Genomic DNA, 20,951 nt, shown 5'->3' on the forward strand with positions numbered 1-20,951 from the left:
CTTCAAACTGAGTATACTTTCTGCTTCTTCTATTCTTTTATCCTAATGATCGTGCTATGTAGACCACTTCCGTTACTCTTTCCCTGGTTGCTTCACCTACATTCTTAATCACATTGATCTGGTCATATTTAAGAGCTATCTGTGCCTGTTCTATGTTATATTTACTGCAACGTAAGGCACCTGAACTTAACAGTTGTTTTGTCAGCTTCACTATGTGTGTGTGTAAGAGCTGGCAAAGCTTTTTCTATGTAACCCTTGATTTTGGATTTGATTTTGGATGGGATGAGGAAAGCTGAAGGGTAGGCGATAATCAGATTAGGAAGTATGCTTTTCAGTCTTGTGAAATCTGTCCTTAGGGAGGGGTCCTGGAACAAGTCTAGTTTAGTGACCCTTATTTTATTTGAAAAGTTGTCTAGCATTAGTGCTTCTGAGCCATAATATCGGTGGACTCGAAATTGGGTAAACAAGAGATTCTCGTTTGCTTGCCAGCCCACATTGATAAAGTAGTTCAGGCCAAAGTGGGAATCCAGTTATTGCATGGAGCTGGAAGCTTGATCCTGAACAAAAGTGCAGAATGAACAGAAATTATGTAATTGTTGCTTCATTTGTGATTTCCTACAAAGGCTCTGGAAACTTGGTGTTAGTTTAAACTGCATTAATCAACAGATTCAACATGATCTCCCATAAGATGAGCGGTAAAACAGCTATCTTGACCAAGAAACCATCTGATTGTTAACACATAGAGACAGTACCCTGAGATGGCTGTTCTGTCCAGGTTTAATGCCGTCATGGAAGACGGCAATGAGGAAACTTAATTTTGTGGTTGGACTTTTTGGTTAAGTCAAGGCTCCAAGGGCCATGTTGATCTAACTTAAAAGCTATTTTGAACCCCCATATTGAATTACATTTGAAGTCCATGAACAAACAAAGCACGTCATAATTGTCAGGCTTATTTGATGCTTCTTTCAAGCCACGTTTTGCTTGACAAACATGAGAGACCCAAGTGATTGGGAAGTTTTTGCAATGGCCTTTTGTTGAGATTACATTAAGGCAACATGATTATGAAGAGCACTGTGGCAAGGGAAGACAATTGCAAGTGTCATGGAAAAGAGGATCTCTTGCACTCTGTGTTATTCTGCACATAATAAAACGAAGTAAGGGTTAGAACAATTGCCAGGTGTGCTTTGAAATGAAGGAATAGGTACTAGAATAAAGGCACTGTTCAATAACTGCATTATCTTGGACATAACAAATAGTTGCAGCACAGTTTTTGGCAAAAGGCTGGTGACAAGGGAAAGTTGACTTGCAAATCATTGAATCAGAGTTGAAAAAGACTAAATAAATCCTTGCAAGAAAATGTACATTGGAAAGCACTTAAGTAAACTCAGACTTGCTCTATGTAGAGAGAGCAATTGGTGAATTCTTATCTCAGGAGTTAGAGGGCATTAATGAATCCTGATGATGCAATCAGTGACTTAATAACTTCAATTTGAGGTCGTTCTTAGCACTGAAAGGGGAAAATGCATTATTAACAGCAAAGTGAAATACTACACTTGAATATATATATATATGTGTGTATGTATTAGTTTTAGGCCGAGAAAAAGGGGCCTAAAAAATGTTGCGTTTTCCATGTTAATTCCCATAGATGTATCACCACGTCTACAGCCGGAACCACTGGATGGAATTACACCAAATTTGGCAGAAAGCTAGCTGTCGGTACGCAGATTGTGCTTTTTGTTAATTGGTGTAAATCTGTTCATTAGTTTTTGAGAAATTTAGGGAAATTCAAATTTGTATAGCTCTGGCGACAAAGTACTCGCAAACAAAGACGAGCTTGTGCAGGCAAATGCACAGCTCTGATTGGCTGCTGACACTTCAAACCAGGGAGTGTTGGCAGCCATCTTGGGACTCGGCTTGAGCTGAGTCCCAGAAAAAAAGTTTAAAAAAATAAAATAAAAGGGGCGAGGGTAGAGATACCCTGACCTCTCAGCACTGGTGGTGCCCCCCCAAGAGCAAATAAAAAAAAATTTAATTCTTTTTTGGACGCAAGTTCGTGAGATTTGCTGCAAAAATCTTTTTTAAAAAGCAAGCGCAGGCTTCCGTGCTTGTTTTTTTCCGTGCCTGTTTTTTTTACAAAAAGCAAGCGCAGGCTTCCGTGCTTGGATGGGCCAGGTCCAGGGGGCATTAAAAATTTTGTTAGGGGGGCCTTCCTGCTCCTCCACAGCCCCAGGACCCACCACCTCACCAAAGATTACATATTTTTTTAAATATATTTGGGCAGGCCCGTGCCCCCCCGTGCTGCCCTGGGGACTGCCACCTCCCCAGGGCTTCAATTTTTATATATGCGGGGGGGCCTGAGCTCCCTGCACCCGCGGGACCACCACCCATGGGGCTTCTGTTTTATGCAGGGGGGGCCTGCAGGCCCCCCGCTGCCCTGGGGACTGCCACCTTCCCAGGGCTGTCTTATTTATAATATGTGGGGGTCCCGCGGCCCCCCGGTGCCCCGCGGACTACCACCGTCTGTGGCATTGATGAAAGTATATGCCTGGGGGCCCACGTCCCCCTTACCATGGGGATCACCATCCCCTGGGGAAAAGTGTAAAAAAAAAAAAAAAGGAAAGGGGTGCCCTTTGGGACCCCCAGGCCCTGCGGACCACCACCACCCTCCGTCGCCCAGGGCTATATAAACATTGGAGGGAGGCCACGCAACCCCCCTCAAGGAGCCTCTGATGGCCCTGGAGACCCCCAGCTCCCAGAGCTGGCTCCTGCTATGTCCCGGGGTGTCCACACCTGGGACATAGTTGTTTGCTGTGACTTGGCTGCGGCGCTGCAGCCAAGCCACAGCAAACACTCTGCTGTTTGACAGCGAGACATTTAAATCAGGTCTCGCTGTCAAACAGCAGAGCTTTCATCTCTGCCCCCTGTTCGTGTGCTTCAGCAAGCAAGGAGCTGCTGTTAAAGCACTCGCACACCTACTCACAGACCCACTCTGAACCTCATGCACTCCCTCACAGCCCCAGTCAGGCCCTCACGCACCCACTCAGACCCACTCAGTTATGCACCCACTCACACCCACTGAGAGCATCACACACCCACTTACAGACCCACTGACACCCGGATGCACCCACTCATAGACTCACGCACATACTGACACACCTACTAAAACACTGATGTATGCACTCTCACACCCAGACACACACTGACAGCCACTCTTACCCCCAGATACAGCCTCTCACACCTATTCTCACACCCAGAGAGGCCGTGGACAACTTCCACAATGCATGCGCAAAGAACTGTGCACAGCATCGGGTTGGGTGGTTAGAGGAGTTGGCAGCAGGGACTGGCTACATGCCAGCCCCTGTGGGCAACCTCTAATGTGCATGGTAGAAGGCCGTGCATGGTGCTAGGTTGGGTGCTTATAGGCAGTTGGCCTCAGGGCCAAGCCGAAGGCCAGACCCTTTGGCCATCTGCCGCCACGCACGGCCTAACGCAGTGCACGGCAGCGGATGGATAAACGTATAGTAATGAAAATTACTATACGTTAAAAAGCCATAGAAATTCACTGAAAAATATCAAAGGTTACAGGGACATTATAGTTAGGTTCTGGATTTACTTGTACAATACCATGGAAAATCAGCAGTTATAGTTCTTTCAAGTAACTATAACTCACGCCCTAGGGTAACTATTACTCCTGCCATCGCCATGCAAAGTTAATTAGTCTACATGTTATATCATTGATGGCATCTTTTATCCCACCTTCTATATTATCACTGCAACATTTGCAATACAATTATTGATCAGACAACTGTGCATGGCGAAGGTGCAAGTTATAGTTATCTTAGGGCCCGACGGGACCCAATCCAAGAAAAAATATTTTTGCTAAATCCCTATTATCCCCTAAAATATGCTTAGCATTATTGATGAGTGTGGGTGAAATTGGCAGAATCATTGCCTGAACACAGAAATCTATCGTCATTTGAAGCATGCCAGATTTCTGGGTGGTACATATTGAACTCCCATCCCTTAACTTAGATTCTTAAGTAGAAAAAAAACTATGTACCGTTTTTTCTTGCTATCCAGTTCTTTTTATTTTTTAATGATAGCTGATATGTGGTCACTTCAAAAATCATTATTGGCCTTGGCTCACTATTTGGTTCTGTGTTTGTAATGAGGGCCAAAGTCTTTATAGAGGAAGGTTCTCTTCATGAAATGATTTTTAAATGTATGGGTGTTCAGGAATCTCACACATAGGCGGAGATAACCTTAAGTCTTAGGTATTCATAGTGGAAACATATTATGAAAAACTAGGATACCAAGTAAGCAATGTTAATTTTAGTAAGGTATAGCATTTTCTTTGAATGAAGTATAGTTCAGTGCCAAGTGGATTGGTGTTGAAGGGCAGTGGATCGTTGATTTGGCTGTTTAGGGTGGTGGCTTTCTGGGGGGTGGGGGAGGGGTTAACTTTATCTTCGGAATGAGCACTCTTCCTTCCTTGACAAATACTTGCTATTGGAGACTGTTAAAGGTTTGTTGTTTTGAAAGGCACATGCAAGTGATTAAGTACCATCTTCAGGTGGTGCGAAACAGTTGGATGGAACTTATGTTTTTTTTTTCCGGTGTTTCTGTACGTCAAAGTATTGTCAGTAAAACCACCCTAAACAGCCAAATCAACAATCCACTGCCCTCCAACACCAAAACAAAACTATTCATTTACTCTTGCTAAACCTCCAGAGTCCTAGAAGAAAAATATATATGGAAACATAGTTACATTTGGCTGTTCATGTGACATTAAGGAGGATTCACTTCATGTTTTAAGAGCATTTTTCTTCTTTGATTTTTCCTTAGGCGAAGCCATGCCTGTGACTAAGAAACCTGGAAGTACAGTTATTGCTGGATCTATCAATCAGAACGGTTCACTGCTGATTCGTGCAACTCACGTGGGGTCAGATACAACGCTCTCCCAGATAGTTAAACTTGTTGAAGAAGCCCAGACATCAAAGGTAAAAATTACTCGTTGTTAAACTGTTGATTGAAATGATAGCAGATACTGAGTGATATAGCAGACATGCGACCCCCCTCACTTTTGTTGGACTGTAAATGATTTGTTTTATTATGTCAAGTGTCAGTTTTTGACATTGGACCACCACTCTGAAAAACTTATTTCCATGACTAGGGGCTTCCAAAGTATATATTATTTTCCTTTTATTCACATCATCATATGTTGGACCAAACCTTCTGCTTTTGTGATACTCTGCTTCACTTGATATTAACATATGATACCAGACATGCAGCTGACTCATTTGTGTCGAAACATAAAGCATGGCAATCAGTTTGCAGGATTAAACTAAGGTTTTGATTTTAAAATGCAGAATATTAGTGCTGAAAGACTTAATGCTATTTTATATTATGTCACTGACTCTAAGCACCTATTGTACTGCTTTCTTCTCGGACATATTTGAAACATTTCAGAAGGGCAGGAAAGGTTATGAACTGTAGTTGTAACAGTATGGGACTAGAATGCTAAAGAAATATATTGTGCCAGCCTGCTGTTGGCCAACTCGTAAAAGTGATCAGTTGCTGGGTTCATTCTTTAAGACAAAGAACGATTTTAAGGTGGGGGTCTAGGCAAAACAGCATATTGTCTAGCTAGTGCAGTTGAAAACAGTACTGATAACTACCAGCAGTCTCTTGAAATTAAGTGTGGGACTCTGAACTTGTAGATGGGATATTGCCAATGCAGTTCTGAGATATACCCGCTGAATGTTTAAACGAACTGAAGATCTACCTCAATTTCTATCTCATGTACCATATCTTTCTATGGCTGAGCTTCTTCCTTGAGATATTAGAATCTGGATATTGAATTGTGTTTTAATGTCTGGTGCTGAGCTGCTTTTCCTGGCTCCAGTATCTTTGTTGGCCTCAATCTAAAGACAAGTTCCTTTATTTGGTCGAACCTGCGAGAGCATGCGGTAGCACATGCCTCCTCGCTTGCGAGACTCGTGTCTCTACTAATGGGCTTGGAGTACACCCATAGCTTTAGCATTCGTTAACATAATTTGCACCCTTCTTTCCTGCGTTCTCATTGCGCAGTGCTTCCCATACATCACTTCCGTGGCGCATGGACCAAGTACGGATTAACTAGTTTTGATTAGTGTCCCTCCTTAAGTAACTCCGAAGATTTTGTGTACAGGATAAACAGGTGTAACTTCATCCTGAATGTCAGAGTGTTACTTGGCTTCTTCTTGAAGGGTTTTCTTACACTTTCTTGCACTAAGTGAACTATCTCACTCTGACTCACTCAGTCTCACTTGGTCTTACTAATTCACACAGTCTCACTCATTCTACTCTGGCCCCCTCTATCTCACTCAGTCCCACTCATTCTCACTCATTCTGAATTAGTCTTACTGTGACTCAGTCTCACACACAGTAACACTCAATTACAATCACTGTCATTCTCCCTGGCTAACTCACATTCATTCTCATACATACTGTTCCTTATTGCCACTCATTCTCACTCACTCTGACTCATTCCTTCGCTGACTGTCTCTAACCTTAACTCACACAGCCACACACCCATGCTCACAGGGCGGGAATTTCACCAGCTCTGAACGATATCTCTGGCTGACGCAGGCACCTACCTGCGTCGGCAATCAAACAATGTCACTAGCTGCCTCAGGCTGTTGCTGAACCCTAAGCAGATCTGCAATTTTTTTTTATTATAGCAAGAGTGAATATTTATTTGCTCTTGATTACAATAAAAATGGAACTCAAAACAAGGAGGGTGTAGTGTAGCTGTGGAGCCCATAACGCAGAGCCCCCACTGGTTCAGGGACACGTATCCACCCGCCAATCATCTTTTCCATCTCTCCTTTCATCCACCCATCCTTTCATCCACCCATCCATCCATTCAGTCATCCATCCATCCTTTCGCTCATCCAACCGTGCTTTTGTTCCATCTATCCATCTTTTCACTCCATTCATCTATCATCCTCCCTTTAGCTCCTCCAGCTATCCACCCTTTCACTGAGCCATCCACCCTTACGCCCATCCATCCACCCTGCGTTCCATCCATCCATCTCTTCATAAATCCCTCAATTTACCCTTTCACTTAGCCATCCATTCTTTCACTCACTCATCCATTTAGGTATATATTCATCCATCCATCAGTTTACCCTTTCACTCATCCATTCATGCATCCTTTCATCCAGACATCCACCTACCCTGACTTTCACACATCCATCCATTGTTTTACTTATCCATCTTTACTTACAGCCTTTCACTCATCCATCCTTTCGCTCATCCATCCATATTTTCATTCCATCCATCCACTCATCCATTTATTTACCTTCCACTAACCCATCCGTCCTTTCTCTCATCATCTATCAACTATTCCTTTCCATCCATCAACCATCCATCCACCCTCCCCTTCACTCATACACCTTCTTCCATTCTAACGTCCATCCTTTGTCATTCATCCATCTATCCAGCCACCATTTCAGCTATCCATCCATCCACCCACCGTTGCTTTCACTCTCTCACCCGCCCAAGTTAAATATGAGCCTTTGTGTGCTGAGCTGCAGACAGAAGAGGCCCATCAAGAACCGCATCCCACTGTAGCTGCTAAAGGGGGGGAAGGTGACGATGCCCCTGATGCAGGCAGAAGTGTAACTGCGGAGGCAAAGCCTGGCACCGCAGAAGATGTCAGCTCTTTGTTAGAGCTCGGGAGGACGGAGACAGGGAAGGGAGCCATTCAATGCTTTCCCAATCTCCTTGTGGATCTTTAAACGAAGAATGCAGCATCAGAAGGGTGAGGACACCGCGCGCCCTTAATTTTACTCTTCCAAACACCCTGCGATTTCTGTATAGGCTCTACATGTGACGCTTCAGAAAAGCAGAAAATGGTGGCGTGTGAATGCACCTGAAGCATCTCTGTCTGGCTCTGCTTGACCGAGGAGTGAAGTAAGATTGCTTGGGACATTACTGCGGATATAATTGATGTGGTTTCAACACGGTTCATAAACTTGGCATTTGGAAGTTTTTTTTCTATGCAGCGCCAGAACTTCGTGATTTCTTCTGAGCAATACTTTTTACTGGAGCACTCGATATGACTGTTGAATTACTCTAGCATTATTAGAGAAAATGTTTGGAAATCAAAGGAAGAGCTAGAGAGTAGAAAAGAACAAACTGAAGGACTGTCAAGATTGTCTTTTGTGCTTTAAATTACACAAATATTCAGATTTGATACTTAAAGGAGACAAGGGGGGAAAAAGACATTTCTCATGTCAGATCCTAAACATGTTAAACATTTATCATACACTGAGGCCTTGAAGTCTAAACCTGTCATTGAAGATCCAAAGTGTACGACAGCTGAATCTCCAGAACTAGCTTGCTCAGCAATGAACACAATACTGAAAGAATTATTGGACATTAAATCTTCACTTACGTCCGTAAATAACGCATTTGCTGCAAATACTGCAGAAGTTCAAGGTTTAAGAGGGGAAGTTAATACATTTCAGTCTCGTATGCAGATAATGGATAGTCGCATTACTGATATTGAATCTTGTCTTGATAAGACTCTTGATACAAGTCATGACATCTGGTATTTACAACAGAAAATAATTGATTTGGAAGATCATAGTCGGAGGAATGACATAAGAATTATAGGTCTTCCTGAACAACTTGAAAAAGACAATATGTTAGGTTTCCTGGCAAATTTAAATCAAATTTTGATGAAGCTCACCTTCACTGTACCCCTTGATCTTCAGATCGTTCACCACAGCCTCGTCATATATTAGCCTGCTGTTTGCGACATCAACAGCCCTGTCATATTATCACTGATGCAAGGAAACATGGTCCCTATACATATGACAAGTCACAAGTAATCATTACAGCAGACTTTTCAGCTTCCACTAACCTTAAAAGGAAACAATTTCACTGGGCGTGGCTTCGGGCGTCAAGATGGCGGTCGCACTCTGAGAGTGCTCTGGACCCCTCCGTCATCCGCCCGTAGTTAGAGTGGCCTGACCGAGCCGGAGACGTCGTTTTGACAGTCCTTGTGACCCCTGGGCCCCTGAGAGGCTCCGGCGAGGAACTCCTGGCGAAAGCAGCCCCCGTTGTCGAGCCGCGACCGTCCCGTCCCCGAAAACAAAATGGCGGCGGGGACTGACTTCCGCGGCTGAGCTGGGGCCGGACCGGCGATCCCCCCCGGACACGGCCGCGCTGGAACAGAGGTGCGACGGGGTAAGAGGGGGACCCTGGATAGGGTTGAGGCTACGACCCTAGCGCGGCTCCCGCGGTGTGTGGGGGCGGCGCCGCTGCGTCTGGAGGAAGAGAGCGCCGTGTGGATGAGGCTGCGGCCGTGCGCAAACTTGGGGACAGCGGCGGAGGGAGCTAAGCGGCTGCGCTGTGCCCGGGACCCCGCTGGCCGGAGCTGGAGCGGAGGAAGGGCGGTTGCAGAGAGGGACTCCCTGGTGCCCTGAGTGACGGCGGAGGCATGCCGGGGGTCCACGGAGCGCGGCGGGTACATCGAGGCAGGATGAGGCTGTGCTAAAGTTACCGATACGGCCGAAAAATCAGCACCGCGATCCGAACTAACGGAAGGGCAATGGCCCTGAGTGACCTCATGGCGTCACTGGAGCAGCGTAATTAACACCGGGGCCGGTCGAGGCTTTACTGAAGGTACCGGCTCGAAGTGAAAACGGGGTGCGGGAGGGGAAAGGAGTCAGGGAAGAAAGACGCCCTACCCCCCCCCCCCCCCCCTTAGCACTTAATACCTAATGGCAATTGGCAACTGGGCCAAGATGAAACTGGACTCATCAGATCTCAAAGGTAAAGAAGATCACAGCTTGGGCCTGAATGCCTCTCCCCACTCACTCATAATCGCAGTAACAGCAAACGTGCAAGAGATCTAGACTTGATTGGAAAACTACCCGACTCCTGTCTCCGATGCCGTGATGGGGAGAGACAAGGCGAACAAGCAACCTCCATCTTCCCAGCAAAAGATTGACCAGTTCATGACACCGGCTGGCCAGCGAGGAGAGGGAGACACAGCTAGCGGAGGCCCCGCACCGGACGGAGTGAGTGCCATCCTTCAAGCCATTCAAGCATCACAGTCTGCTGTGGAGACTAAGATTGGGGAAGTACGAGAAGACGTGGGTCTGGTTCGGCAAGACCTCAGAAACGCAGTGAGCCGGATCACCGAGGTTGAAACTAGAGTCTCCCAGACTGAAAACGACCTAGCTGACCTTAGAAGTAAAGTGGCCCAGCTGCAGACTCGAACTGGCGAGCTGCACCGTCGTGCGGAAGATGCAGAGAACCGATCAAGACGCAACAACCTGCGTTTCATCGGATTTCCGGAGGGCGTGGAGGATGGTGGGGCATCTGAGTTCCTAGAAAGGTGGATTAATGCATGGATGCCGGACCAGTCCCTTTCGCCCTGGTTTGTGATTGAAAGAGCCCACAGGGCATTGGCCCCGCGCCCCCCACCGGGCGGCCCAAAACGACCTATGATTGCGCGCTTCTTTAACTTTAAGGATAGAGACAATATCCTTAAAGAGGCTAGGAGGTCGGAAGATCTTCAATGGGAGAACCATAAAATCTTAATTTTCCCAGACTATACCCGTGAGGTCCAGATCCGCCGCCGGTCGTATGAACACGTTAAGCAGAAACTTAGAGCGATGCAACTTTCATACATGCTCCTCTTCCCCGCGCGACTCAAGGTCCTCTTGGCCGGGCGAGCACATTTTTTTGAAACACCTGAAGAGGCTTGGGACTGGCTGACGGAGGAGGGCATCGGTGCCCGGAGGGGGCCCCTGGAGCTCACGGAGGGGGCCCCTCGGGTCGGACCCCTCACCCCGGGAGGCCCCCGGAGGAGCCGGAGGCGCACCAGATCCCGGAGAGGGAGACCGAAAGACACAAACAATTTGGACAACAATGAGGAAATCCGAGATTCTGGCTCACAAACAGAGAAGAAACCCACGGACCCTTCTGGGCCTCAGATCCCAGGCCAAACGGCAGATGATAACGGCCTGAGTCAGTCCCCGGTCCTTGGTTAATATGACACACTTGACACCTGCTGATGGGAGTCCAAAATGACTTGAGAGGTCCGTTTCACCTATGCAGACCTTACAAGGGTCACCACAGAAGGCGTCATGCCTTTCTACTATAAGATACCTGAGACTTGGCAGGTCACCACTAATTGTAATTGATCCGACTATATGGAGGGGTCCACCACTCCACCCCAAGGACAGTCCTGCTGGCTGTCTGGTTTTGGTTGGGTATTTGGGCGACAGATGCTTCCGGGGTGGGAGTATGGGGAGGAGGGTGGTTGGGGGGAGGGGTTTTTGAAGTTAGCCTAGATAGGAAGAAGTTGCTTAGCTTCCTTATTATCTTACTGTTTTGTTTGAAATGGTCGTACCTGGGTCCACAGCCTGACACTCAGCCCTATGCACCACCTATACAATTCACGCCTGGCACTCATTAACTCAGGTTCTTTCTTGGAACGTAAATGGTCTGTTGGATAAGATTAAGAGGTCAGCAGTATTTAACACTCTCCGCAGATACTCCCCCTTAGTGGTCCTTCTGCAGGAAACCCACCTCCTTGGGACTAGGTGCCCCATGCTCATACGGGGAGGGTATGACAGAGTATACCACGCAGGCTTCTCCAGGGGCTCTAGAGGGGTAGCCATTTTACTTCACCGCTCTCTGCCTGTGGTGATCACAGCAACACAGGCTGACCCACAGGGCAGATTTGTAGTGGCTACGGGGACTCTTCATGGAACTCCGATAAATTTTATATCAGCGTATGCCCCCCCCGACGAGACTTGATGCCTTCTTGCACTCGCTTCGCCGAGTGGTTGTGGGATTGCCCCAGGGGACCACCCTGCTGGGGGGGGACTTCAACGCGGTTCTCGATCCGGATTTGGATGTATCCGGCGAGATTACGGCCAGTAGATTAGCCAGGGCTTCGGCTCTTACTGGTTGGACCGAGAGCCTTGGCCTCTGCGAGGTATGGAGAACTTGGCACCCTAGGGATCGCCGGTACACCCACACGTCGGCCGCCCACCGGACGCAATCCAGAATTGATCTGGTATTCATGTCTGCTCTGGACCTCTCGAGTGTCACAGGGGCAGAGATACTCCCCCGGGGAGTCTCGGACCACGCACCAGTGCAGGTCCGACTGGGTGGAGCGGATCCCTCCAAACGCCCAGTATGGCGCCTAAACGCATGGTATTTACAAGACAAAGACTACACCCAAGAGATCAGAAATCAACTAACTCAATACTTCGATCTGAATCTGGGGTTGGTCCGCTCCCCAGGATCATTATGGGCCGCCTGTAAGGCTACCCTCAGAGGGCATGCCAAGTACCTTCTCCGTACCCGCGAGCGGGACAGGAACTCCCAGATCTCTGACCTGGAGGCCAGGGCTCTGAGACTGGAACGCCAACAAATGACTTCTTCGTCTGCCGCTGCCCTGAGACAGCTGACTATGGTTAGAGAAGAAATTAAACACATAATACTAGATTCAGCCAGGTGCATTTGGAGAGCTTCGGTGGCCCGTATATATGGCTGGGGGGACAAAAATGGGAAGCTCCTACATTGGCTGGCCGCGCGTCCTCTGGCCAGCAGGGTTATACCTGAGATTTTGGAGCCCTCGGGCGCCCTCTCTAGGACACCAGCTGAAATCGCACAAAGTTTCGCGTCCTACTATGCCCACCTCTATGCAATGCACCCCCGCCCCGCTATTGAGAAATAGACTCCCCTCCTGAATGAGATCACTCTCCCCAGGATCTCCCTGGAGGCAAGAGACAGGCTAGATGAAACTATTAGCCTTGCAGAGATCACCAGTGCAATCTCCAGCCTGGCATCGGGCAAGACCCCCGTCCCTGACGGATTCCCGGCAGAGCTATATAGCAAATGCAGTGATATACTGGGTCCCCACTTACTCAACATGTATGGGGAAGCCGAGAAACTAGGCCGATTTCCCACCGAGATTGACCAGGCGACAATAGTAGTGATTCCCAAAACTCAGCCCCCATCGAGACATTGTTCGGCATACCGACCCATCTCACTTCTAAACATTGAGATCAAAGTGCTTTCTTCGACCCTGGCCTCTAGACTGAAAGAGATAATGCCTACACTAGTGCACCCTGACCAGTGTGGCTTTATGCCCACTCGTAGCACCAGGCACTGCATTAGGCGGTTGCATCTGGCTCTGGCACATCGCAATACTCTGTCGCACGCACACTTGGCATTACTCTTGCTGGACTTTGAAAAAGCCTTTGACACAGTGGATTGGTCTTACCTTGAACTGGTCTTGCAGAAAAATGGACTCGGTCCCAGATTCCGAGGCCTGGTGAGACTCCTGTACTCCAAACCGACAGCTCGAGTCCGGGTGAATGGAGTGGTCTCTGACCCATTCCCTATTGGCCGCGGAACCCGGCAGGGTTGCCCGCTATCCCCGTTGCTCTTCGCATTAATGATAGAGCCTCTCGCGATACTGCTGCGAGGAGATCCCCTGATCGAGGGCTGGTCCTGGCCTGCCTGTGCAGAAGACTGTGTGGCGCTATACGCAGACGATGTCCTCCTATACCTATCCAACCCGGCTAAAAGTGGCCCCCGCGTGCTAGAGATCCTGGGCCTCTTTGCGGAAGCCTCGGGGCTGATCCTGAACCCCGCCAAGTCCCTACTGGTCCCCCTACACCGCTCCGGGGATTGTGTGGACTGGCAGCGAAACATTCCAGTGCGAAGAAATAGCTTCAAATATCTGGGAATGTATATTTCACTTCTCCCGGAGTTAACATGGGAACTTAACATTACACCGTTAACCAGAAAAATCAGAAGTGATCTCCTACACTGGAGGACACTCCCCCTTAACCTGCTCGGTAGAATCGCGCTCTATAAGATGATGATCCTTCCGGGGCTCCTCTACCTCCTGCAAAATTTTCCCCATCCCATCCCTAGGAAATGGTTTGGGGAAATGGACTCATTGGTGCGCCAATTTATATGGAGCGGAGCCCGCCCACGATTAGCGCTCAAAACCTGCCAGAGGGATGTATATGATGGAGGTTTGGGCATGTCCAATATCCACTCCTACCACCTTGCGACACAAGTACTTGTGATTAATGACTGGATGGGGGGTGGGTGGACAGACCCGGCGTACCGACTGGAGCTCCAAACGATGGGTTACCCACGGATTTTGGACACCCTCTATGGAGGTCCGATCTCTCGAGACGTCCCAGATGTGACCAGGGTGGTTCTACAGGGATGGCGGACGGCTCAAAAGTCGACGGGGTGGTGGGGACGACTTACCCAGCAGACCCCACTGTGGCATGGGAGGCAATTGAGGGAGGTGGCGGGCTTGGAGGGGTTTCGGAACTGGGACAACATAGGCATCTCCACACTAGGCGATGTCTGGAACGGGTCACACATACGGTCCTTTGAAGATCTCCAGAAAAACTTTTCATTAAACAAGACACAGTTCCACAGATACCTCCAGCTCCGACATGCCTTATCAGTACACATCCGAGAGGGGGAAAACATACCTGAATGCAGCCTCATGGAGGCTAAGGCATTGATGGGGAGTCTAGGTAGGGGAGGTGTTTCCCAGATATATCGCACCCTGGTCTCCGGCACCTCGGGCTCCCTGGGGGTACTTCGCCAGAGATGGGAGGGGTGGGTGGGCCCCATGGAAGAGATGGAATGGGGTGAGGCGCTAATGGCCCCGCGGGCCCTGGCGATCGCCACCCGTTTCAGATTGTTACAAACTTACTTTTTGCACACAGCATACCTCACACCCGACAAACTACACAGAGCGGGCCTCCGCCCCAACGCGGAGTGCCCTCGCTGCAGAAACCTTACAGCTGACTTCTTCCACATGGTGTGGACCTGCCCGGCCATGGTAGCCTATTGGGGAGCGGTCTTGGGGGAGATATCTGAGGTGTTGCAGGAGAATATAGAGAGAGAGCCTCTACCCCTCCTCCTCGGGATCATGGGTGACATCGAGCTAAGGAGACCAGATCGAATTTTCCTTGGGGTGGCGTGCTTAGTGGCTAAGAGGGACATAGTGGCAAACTGGAAGGCCAAGAATGCCCCATCATTGGCTAAATGGAGACTGGGAGTGGATTGGTGTGCGCAGAGTGAAAAACTTGTATATGAGGCTAGAGGATGTCCGAATAAATATAATAGGATATGGGGGAAATGGGAGGCCGCACTAGGCTCCTGAATACTATGTTATCTGTTATCTTTAATATTAGTGCTATCTGGGATCACAGGTTCGACCAATGTTGGATGCCCTTTGGCATTGTGTTATGACGTTTGTATCATGGTTATTTTTTCTTTTGCAAAAATCAATAAAAATTCTTTATAAAAAAAAAAAAAAAAAAAAGGAAACAATTTCTTGAATTACGCTCTAGGCTGAAGAGCAATATTAAATATGTCCTTCTGGAACCGGCGACCATGATTGTGACTTTTCAAGGGAAAACCAAAGAGTATTTTGATCCTCATGACTTGGAATCTTTTTTGAATGACTTAGATGAGAAAGAATCGGAGATGAAACATACATTTTCTTCTCCACCACCTGCACAGGATCCATTGACGACTTCTACTTCAGATGCTGAAATTCGAGGAAGATGGGAGACTGTTCAACAAAACTGGTCCTATGGTAGTAAATTAAAAGCATGGAAGAATTATCAACCTAGATACAAATCTAGATCGCCCTTGAAATCCTGCTCAGGATCGATAGCTATTATTTGTAATTTCTATGCTCCTCTTTTCCTTTTGTAACGACAATATGTGACTGGTTAAATATTATGTGCGACTAAATCCTTTAGTTCTCTCCCTCTCTTCTTCCCTTTCTCTTTTTAGTGCTGCTTTCTCCTTACATTCGGACTTAAGTTTATTAAATTTATAGTCCTACTTACATAACTTTTTCTATTCCTCATATGATCTTATTCCTGTGAGACATCGGGTATTCTGTTTCAGATTTTCATTTATACTTGGCGCAGTTGTCCTTGCCTCTGTCCCTCGCTCCGTGGTGCCTATTGTTTACTCCCTCAGTCTAAAGGTTTAGTTTGTTAAGTGTACATTGTTGTCTTATTCTGTGTTGGACAACTTAATTTATATCGATTGTCATAATGCATAATTGTTTCTTATTTACTTTTCTGTTTGATTTCTATTCTTCTTAATTTGCCTTTCTTTATTTAAAATTGTTTCTGTTCTGCCAACAGATTATATTTCAATTAATATACTTTAATTTTCCACACACTCATATTAGAGAGGAGAGTGGATGGGGGAGCAGAGGTACAATTTTCCTATCCTTACTATATTGTTATTGTCTAATATATAGCCCAACTTGAATCTTTAATTTTTTAGTACTCAGATTTTTATTATTGTAAATAGTATTCTTTTTTGTTTACATTCTACCTTTACCCACTCTCTTCCTGTTTCTCTCTCATTTCTTTAGCTCAAGACATTTGTTTTCCACGTTTATTTTAGTGTACTGTGTATTTTTTATACCTTACATATTTTCTATCTTCATTCTTCTACTTTACTTTTTTACTGTTCTTCTTTCTATTTCTTGCATGGTCTTCTTATTTTTACCCTCTTTACTATGCAATCCTCTACGATGAAACCTCTGAAGATTGTTTTGTTCAATGTTAATGGTTTAACACATTTTATGAAGCCCTTACTTACTTTTCTTGGACAGCAAAAGCCTTATATTGCACTATTGCAAGGAACTAATTTTACTGTGTTAGAAAGTGAAAAATTAAAGAGAGATTGGATTGACCATGTTATACATGCAAGTATCATTTCTAACGATTGTTCTAGAGATAATACCCCTACTTGTAAATGTGGTGTCGCCATCCTTTTCATAAAAAGTTGCTGTACAAATGTGTTCCAACGCAGACAGACACGCATGGTAGATATTTTTTTGCCAAAATGTGTATTCAAAACTCTTTTTTGATTGTTGGTTAAATTTATGCACCCACTGACTCCAAAACAGCATTTATTCCTGAGATTATAGATTGTTGTCCTCTTTTAGATCTACACAATTAATAGTAGGGGGAGACTGGAATGTAACTATTGATCCATTCATAGACATATCCGGTAAACCAGATACTCACCATACCAATGATAGACATATTTTAACTGCTCCTATTAAAGACTTTGCATTACAAGAACCGTGGATATTACTACACCCATACGAAAGGGAATATACTTTTGCTTCATGCTCACATCTAATTCAATAAAGAATGTATTACTTCTTGACCTCTCCTTGACTGCTACAACAAGTATCACATACTAGAATGATCCCTTGTAGCCTTTCTGATCATGATTTAATAGCTATCCTTATACATGTAGGATTATCACAAACCCCAAAACCTACAAGGAGATTTAACATTCCTTCATATAAAACACCTCAAGAGAAACTGAAGTTATGCCAACATGTTGAGCAGTTTCTCGAAGAAATTGAGAACTTGGTAATTAACGCCAGTACATAATGGGGTGCTGGCAAAGCTGTAATTAGAGGTATGATTATAAAAGATTCAGCCTTGTTCAAAAACCAATTAAACATTGATAGGATATCTCTAGAAAGAGAAGTCTCCAATCTCACAGACAGTTATAATCAAAAGAAACTACTTTCTATAAAATTAAAACTTAACAATCTTTATACCTCCCATGCTGAAAAATGCCTCTTTCTTAATCACCAGCGTCATTATGAAAGAGGAGAGAAAGCTAGAAGACTATTAGCATATCAGTTGCGTCAGCAAGAGTCCTCTAGAACTATTCCTGCTATTAAAAACTCAAATTGTAACTTATTCACACTCCCTTCTGAAATATTGTCACAATTCCAGACTTATTACAAAACACTTTATTCTTCACTAAATTGTTTAGACACCAAAGAGGAAGATGATTTATTTGCAAATATAACTATTCCAAAATTATCTCAAGAACAAAGAGACAGCTTAGAAGGAGAAATTACAACAGAAGAAATTACAAAGGTTATCGATTGTTCTGCTACCCGCAGTAGCCCCAGGAGAAGATGGTTTCCCCATTAAATTTTATGAAATTACCAAAACTCACAGAATCCCATTGTTGTAATCTTTCTTTAATGAAGCATTAAAATTAGGGCATCTTCCATCTGACTTTTTACGCAATCGTATTACTGTTATTCCTAAACCCGGTAAAGACCCACTTGAATGTTCCAGTTACAGACCCATTTCATTAATAAACTCCTATGTTAAAATCCTGGCAAACGTTTTGGCTAATTAACTAATTCAGTTATTATGTCTCGTATTAATCGACCTCAAGTTGGTTTTCTGCCATCCCATTCTTCTTCAAATCATCTTCGTACAATGTTACATTTATTATTACATCAACGAAACAAAAAAGAAGAAAGTGTTTTAATGTCCTTAGATGCAGAAAAAGCTTTTAATAGAGTGGAATGGGGATATTTGTTTTGAACTATAGAAATAATTGGTTTTGGAGAAGACTTTATTACTTTAGCTAAAGGAATGTATCATTCTCCTAGTGCTGCAGTTTTACATCTTCTTATTTTAAGGTTCACAGTGGCACAAGACAACGGTGGCCACTATCTCCCTTGTTATTTCTCCTTGCATTAGAGCCATTGGCTATTGCGATTTGACAGAATACCACCATTAGGGGTATTGTGTATCCTACTGGTGAAGTGAAAGCATTTTATTATGCTGACGATATTTTATTGACTCTTTCAACTCCTGAATCTTCGGCTACCTCTTTAATTTCTCTTTTGAATAATTTTTCAATTTTTTCAAGATACAAGATTAATTGGTCTAAATGTGAAGCCTTACCAATGAATGCTAGTACCACTATAGCTTCTCTGGGAAATCTGCTGTTTAAGTGGAATACTCCTCAATTTAAATATCTTGGGTTTCTTCTTAATCGCAGATTAAAGAATATGATGTTGGATAATCTGAATCCTATTATTGAAAAAGTTCAATGAGATTTTCAACGTTGGTCCCAATTAAACTTGTCATTGTGAGGCAGAGTTCAAATTATAAAAATATATACAATTCCTAAGTTCAACTATGGGGCGCAACAGGGCAGGCAGCTAGGATGTTTTGGCCAGTCAAACAGGCTGAGGATCTTTCTGCCAAAAAAAGCTGAATTTTCTTTACTATTTTATGACCTTGCTCTGTTATTTGTCTTTCTTTAAAGGCTACAAAGTTGGCACAAGTCAAATGATGTTTGCAGTATGCCTCCTCGTCCCCATCTCATCTCCAGCAAAGGATTTTTTTTTAATTAAATCTTTCCATGCATCCCAGCAATTAGTCTGTGCAAAAAGGCTCATGTAGCTGTCACTCCTCCTTACAGTTCTGTCTTCTGAGTTGGGTATTTTTTTCTTGTTCTAATTCCCTTTTACTCTGTCTTGCCTTGTGCTTCTCTTCCCTCACTCTCCATGTTGCTCTGTTTCACCATGTGCTTCTTTGCTCCCAGTCTCCGTATTGCTTCTCCGCCCTCCACCCCAGTCTCTGTGATGCTCTGTTTTGCCATGTTCTTCTGTGTTCCCACCTACCCCCTATGTACTTCTCTGCCCTTCCTCCAGTGTTTTCGTCCTCTGTGTTGCTTCCCCCATCTATTTTTTGGTCTGGCTCGCTGTGTGGTTCTGTGCTCTCATCTTTCTGTTGCCATGTCTCAGCATGTGCTTCTGTGCCTCTCCCATGTTCTTTCTGTCCCCCATGTTCCTTTCTCATCTCATATGTCCCCTGTTTTGCTTCACTTCACCAATATCCCCCGTTTTGCTTCTTGCAACCCACATCCCCTGTTTTATCACTGTATCCATCCTAGGCACTTTTCTTTTCAGTTACTGAAAATGACACGCCCGTCCATGTCATTTGTTTTTTAGAAATGCTGTACTGCACGGATAAAACTCATTGGCAAAGCCAACACGTTCCAAAGGCGAGACTTATTGGCTTTGCCAGTGCTTATTGTATGTTGAGAGTGTCATTGGTGTGCTGACAGTACCAATATAATTATCTTCTAGGTGCCTTTTTCATCCTGATATTATCGGTTCAACTCATTTTCTTCTATTCTCTGTACTCATCAAAGCTAATAAATATGCATATAATAGTCTGCTTTTCCTTCTCCAATCATGCCCCCTCAACCCCCTCTACATGGATAATCTCTGTTGATCTATGATGTGGCTTATGTTTTTTTTGTTTTTTTTAAACAGTCACAAATTAATAGTGTTGGGTTGTGGTGGCTTTTCAGACTTCTTTGGTGTATTTCATGAATAGATGTTACTAACTCTACTACTTGTTTGATTACTGTTAATATTACTTTTGTGTACTCATTTCCTTTGGAACTGCAAAATTTGTGTCTTCAGAAATATAGTAATTAGTCCCCTCGAAATTATTTCCAAGAGAAATAACCTTCTCCAGAGCCTCATAATTTTAAGTGTCGGAGATAGATTTCTTTCTAATTGCAGGGGGGGGAAGAGGTGGGGGGAATGATTATCAGGTTCTCGGTGGTGCAGCAATGATATAACATCGTTAGTTCATTAATAATGTCTAAGCCTACTTGAAAATACTCTAGTAACCTTGTGCACACTAATTATTACTGGGGAGTGTAACTGAGGTCAACGTTCTGATTTTGGTACTTTTGTATAGTACATCTTACAAGCTGAAGGTATAGCTCAATGAGTTGGACATTTACCACTCAAACGATGCAGTGAACGGAGGGTCTCAAGTCTGATTCCTTTGCATGGCCTACTCAGCCTTCCACCCTCCAGGACAGGCTTCTACACCCAGTAGCTCATGAGCTACTGGTAGCTCTCGAGCTACCTTATGAGTAGCTCTCCTGTGTGCAGCCCAGCTTACTAAATTAGAAGCTTTCATTTGGTTGAATTAATATAGTTATATCAAAATTGAGAAGTGTGTATTTTAAATGAAAACTATGTACATTTTCAGAAC

At 45.0% G+C, this 20,951-nt stretch overlaps 1 protein-coding gene across 2 annotated transcripts in view; it reads left to right on the top strand.

Moving 5' to 3' along the window:
* The window catches only part of ATP7A (ATPase copper transporting alpha), a 307,765-nt gene that overhangs the window by 207,032 nt on the left and 79,782 nt on the right, over nucleotides 1–20,951 (top strand). For both annotated transcript variants that reach the window (XM_069211097.1, XM_069211107.1), the window contains exon 13: nucleotides 4,846–5,000. In XM_069211097.1, the coding sequence (XP_069067198.1) occupies nucleotides 4,846–5,000 (155 nt within the window). The remainder of the gene's footprint in view (nucleotides 1–4,845; nucleotides 5,001–20,951) is intronic.

The sequence above is a fragment of the Pleurodeles waltl genome, chromosome 2_1, assembly GCF_031143425.1.
Source record: "Pleurodeles waltl isolate 20211129_DDA chromosome 2_1, aPleWal1.hap1.20221129, whole genome shotgun sequence".
Classification (NCBI taxonomy): domain Eukaryota; kingdom Metazoa; phylum Chordata; class Amphibia; order Caudata; family Salamandridae; genus Pleurodeles; species Pleurodeles waltl.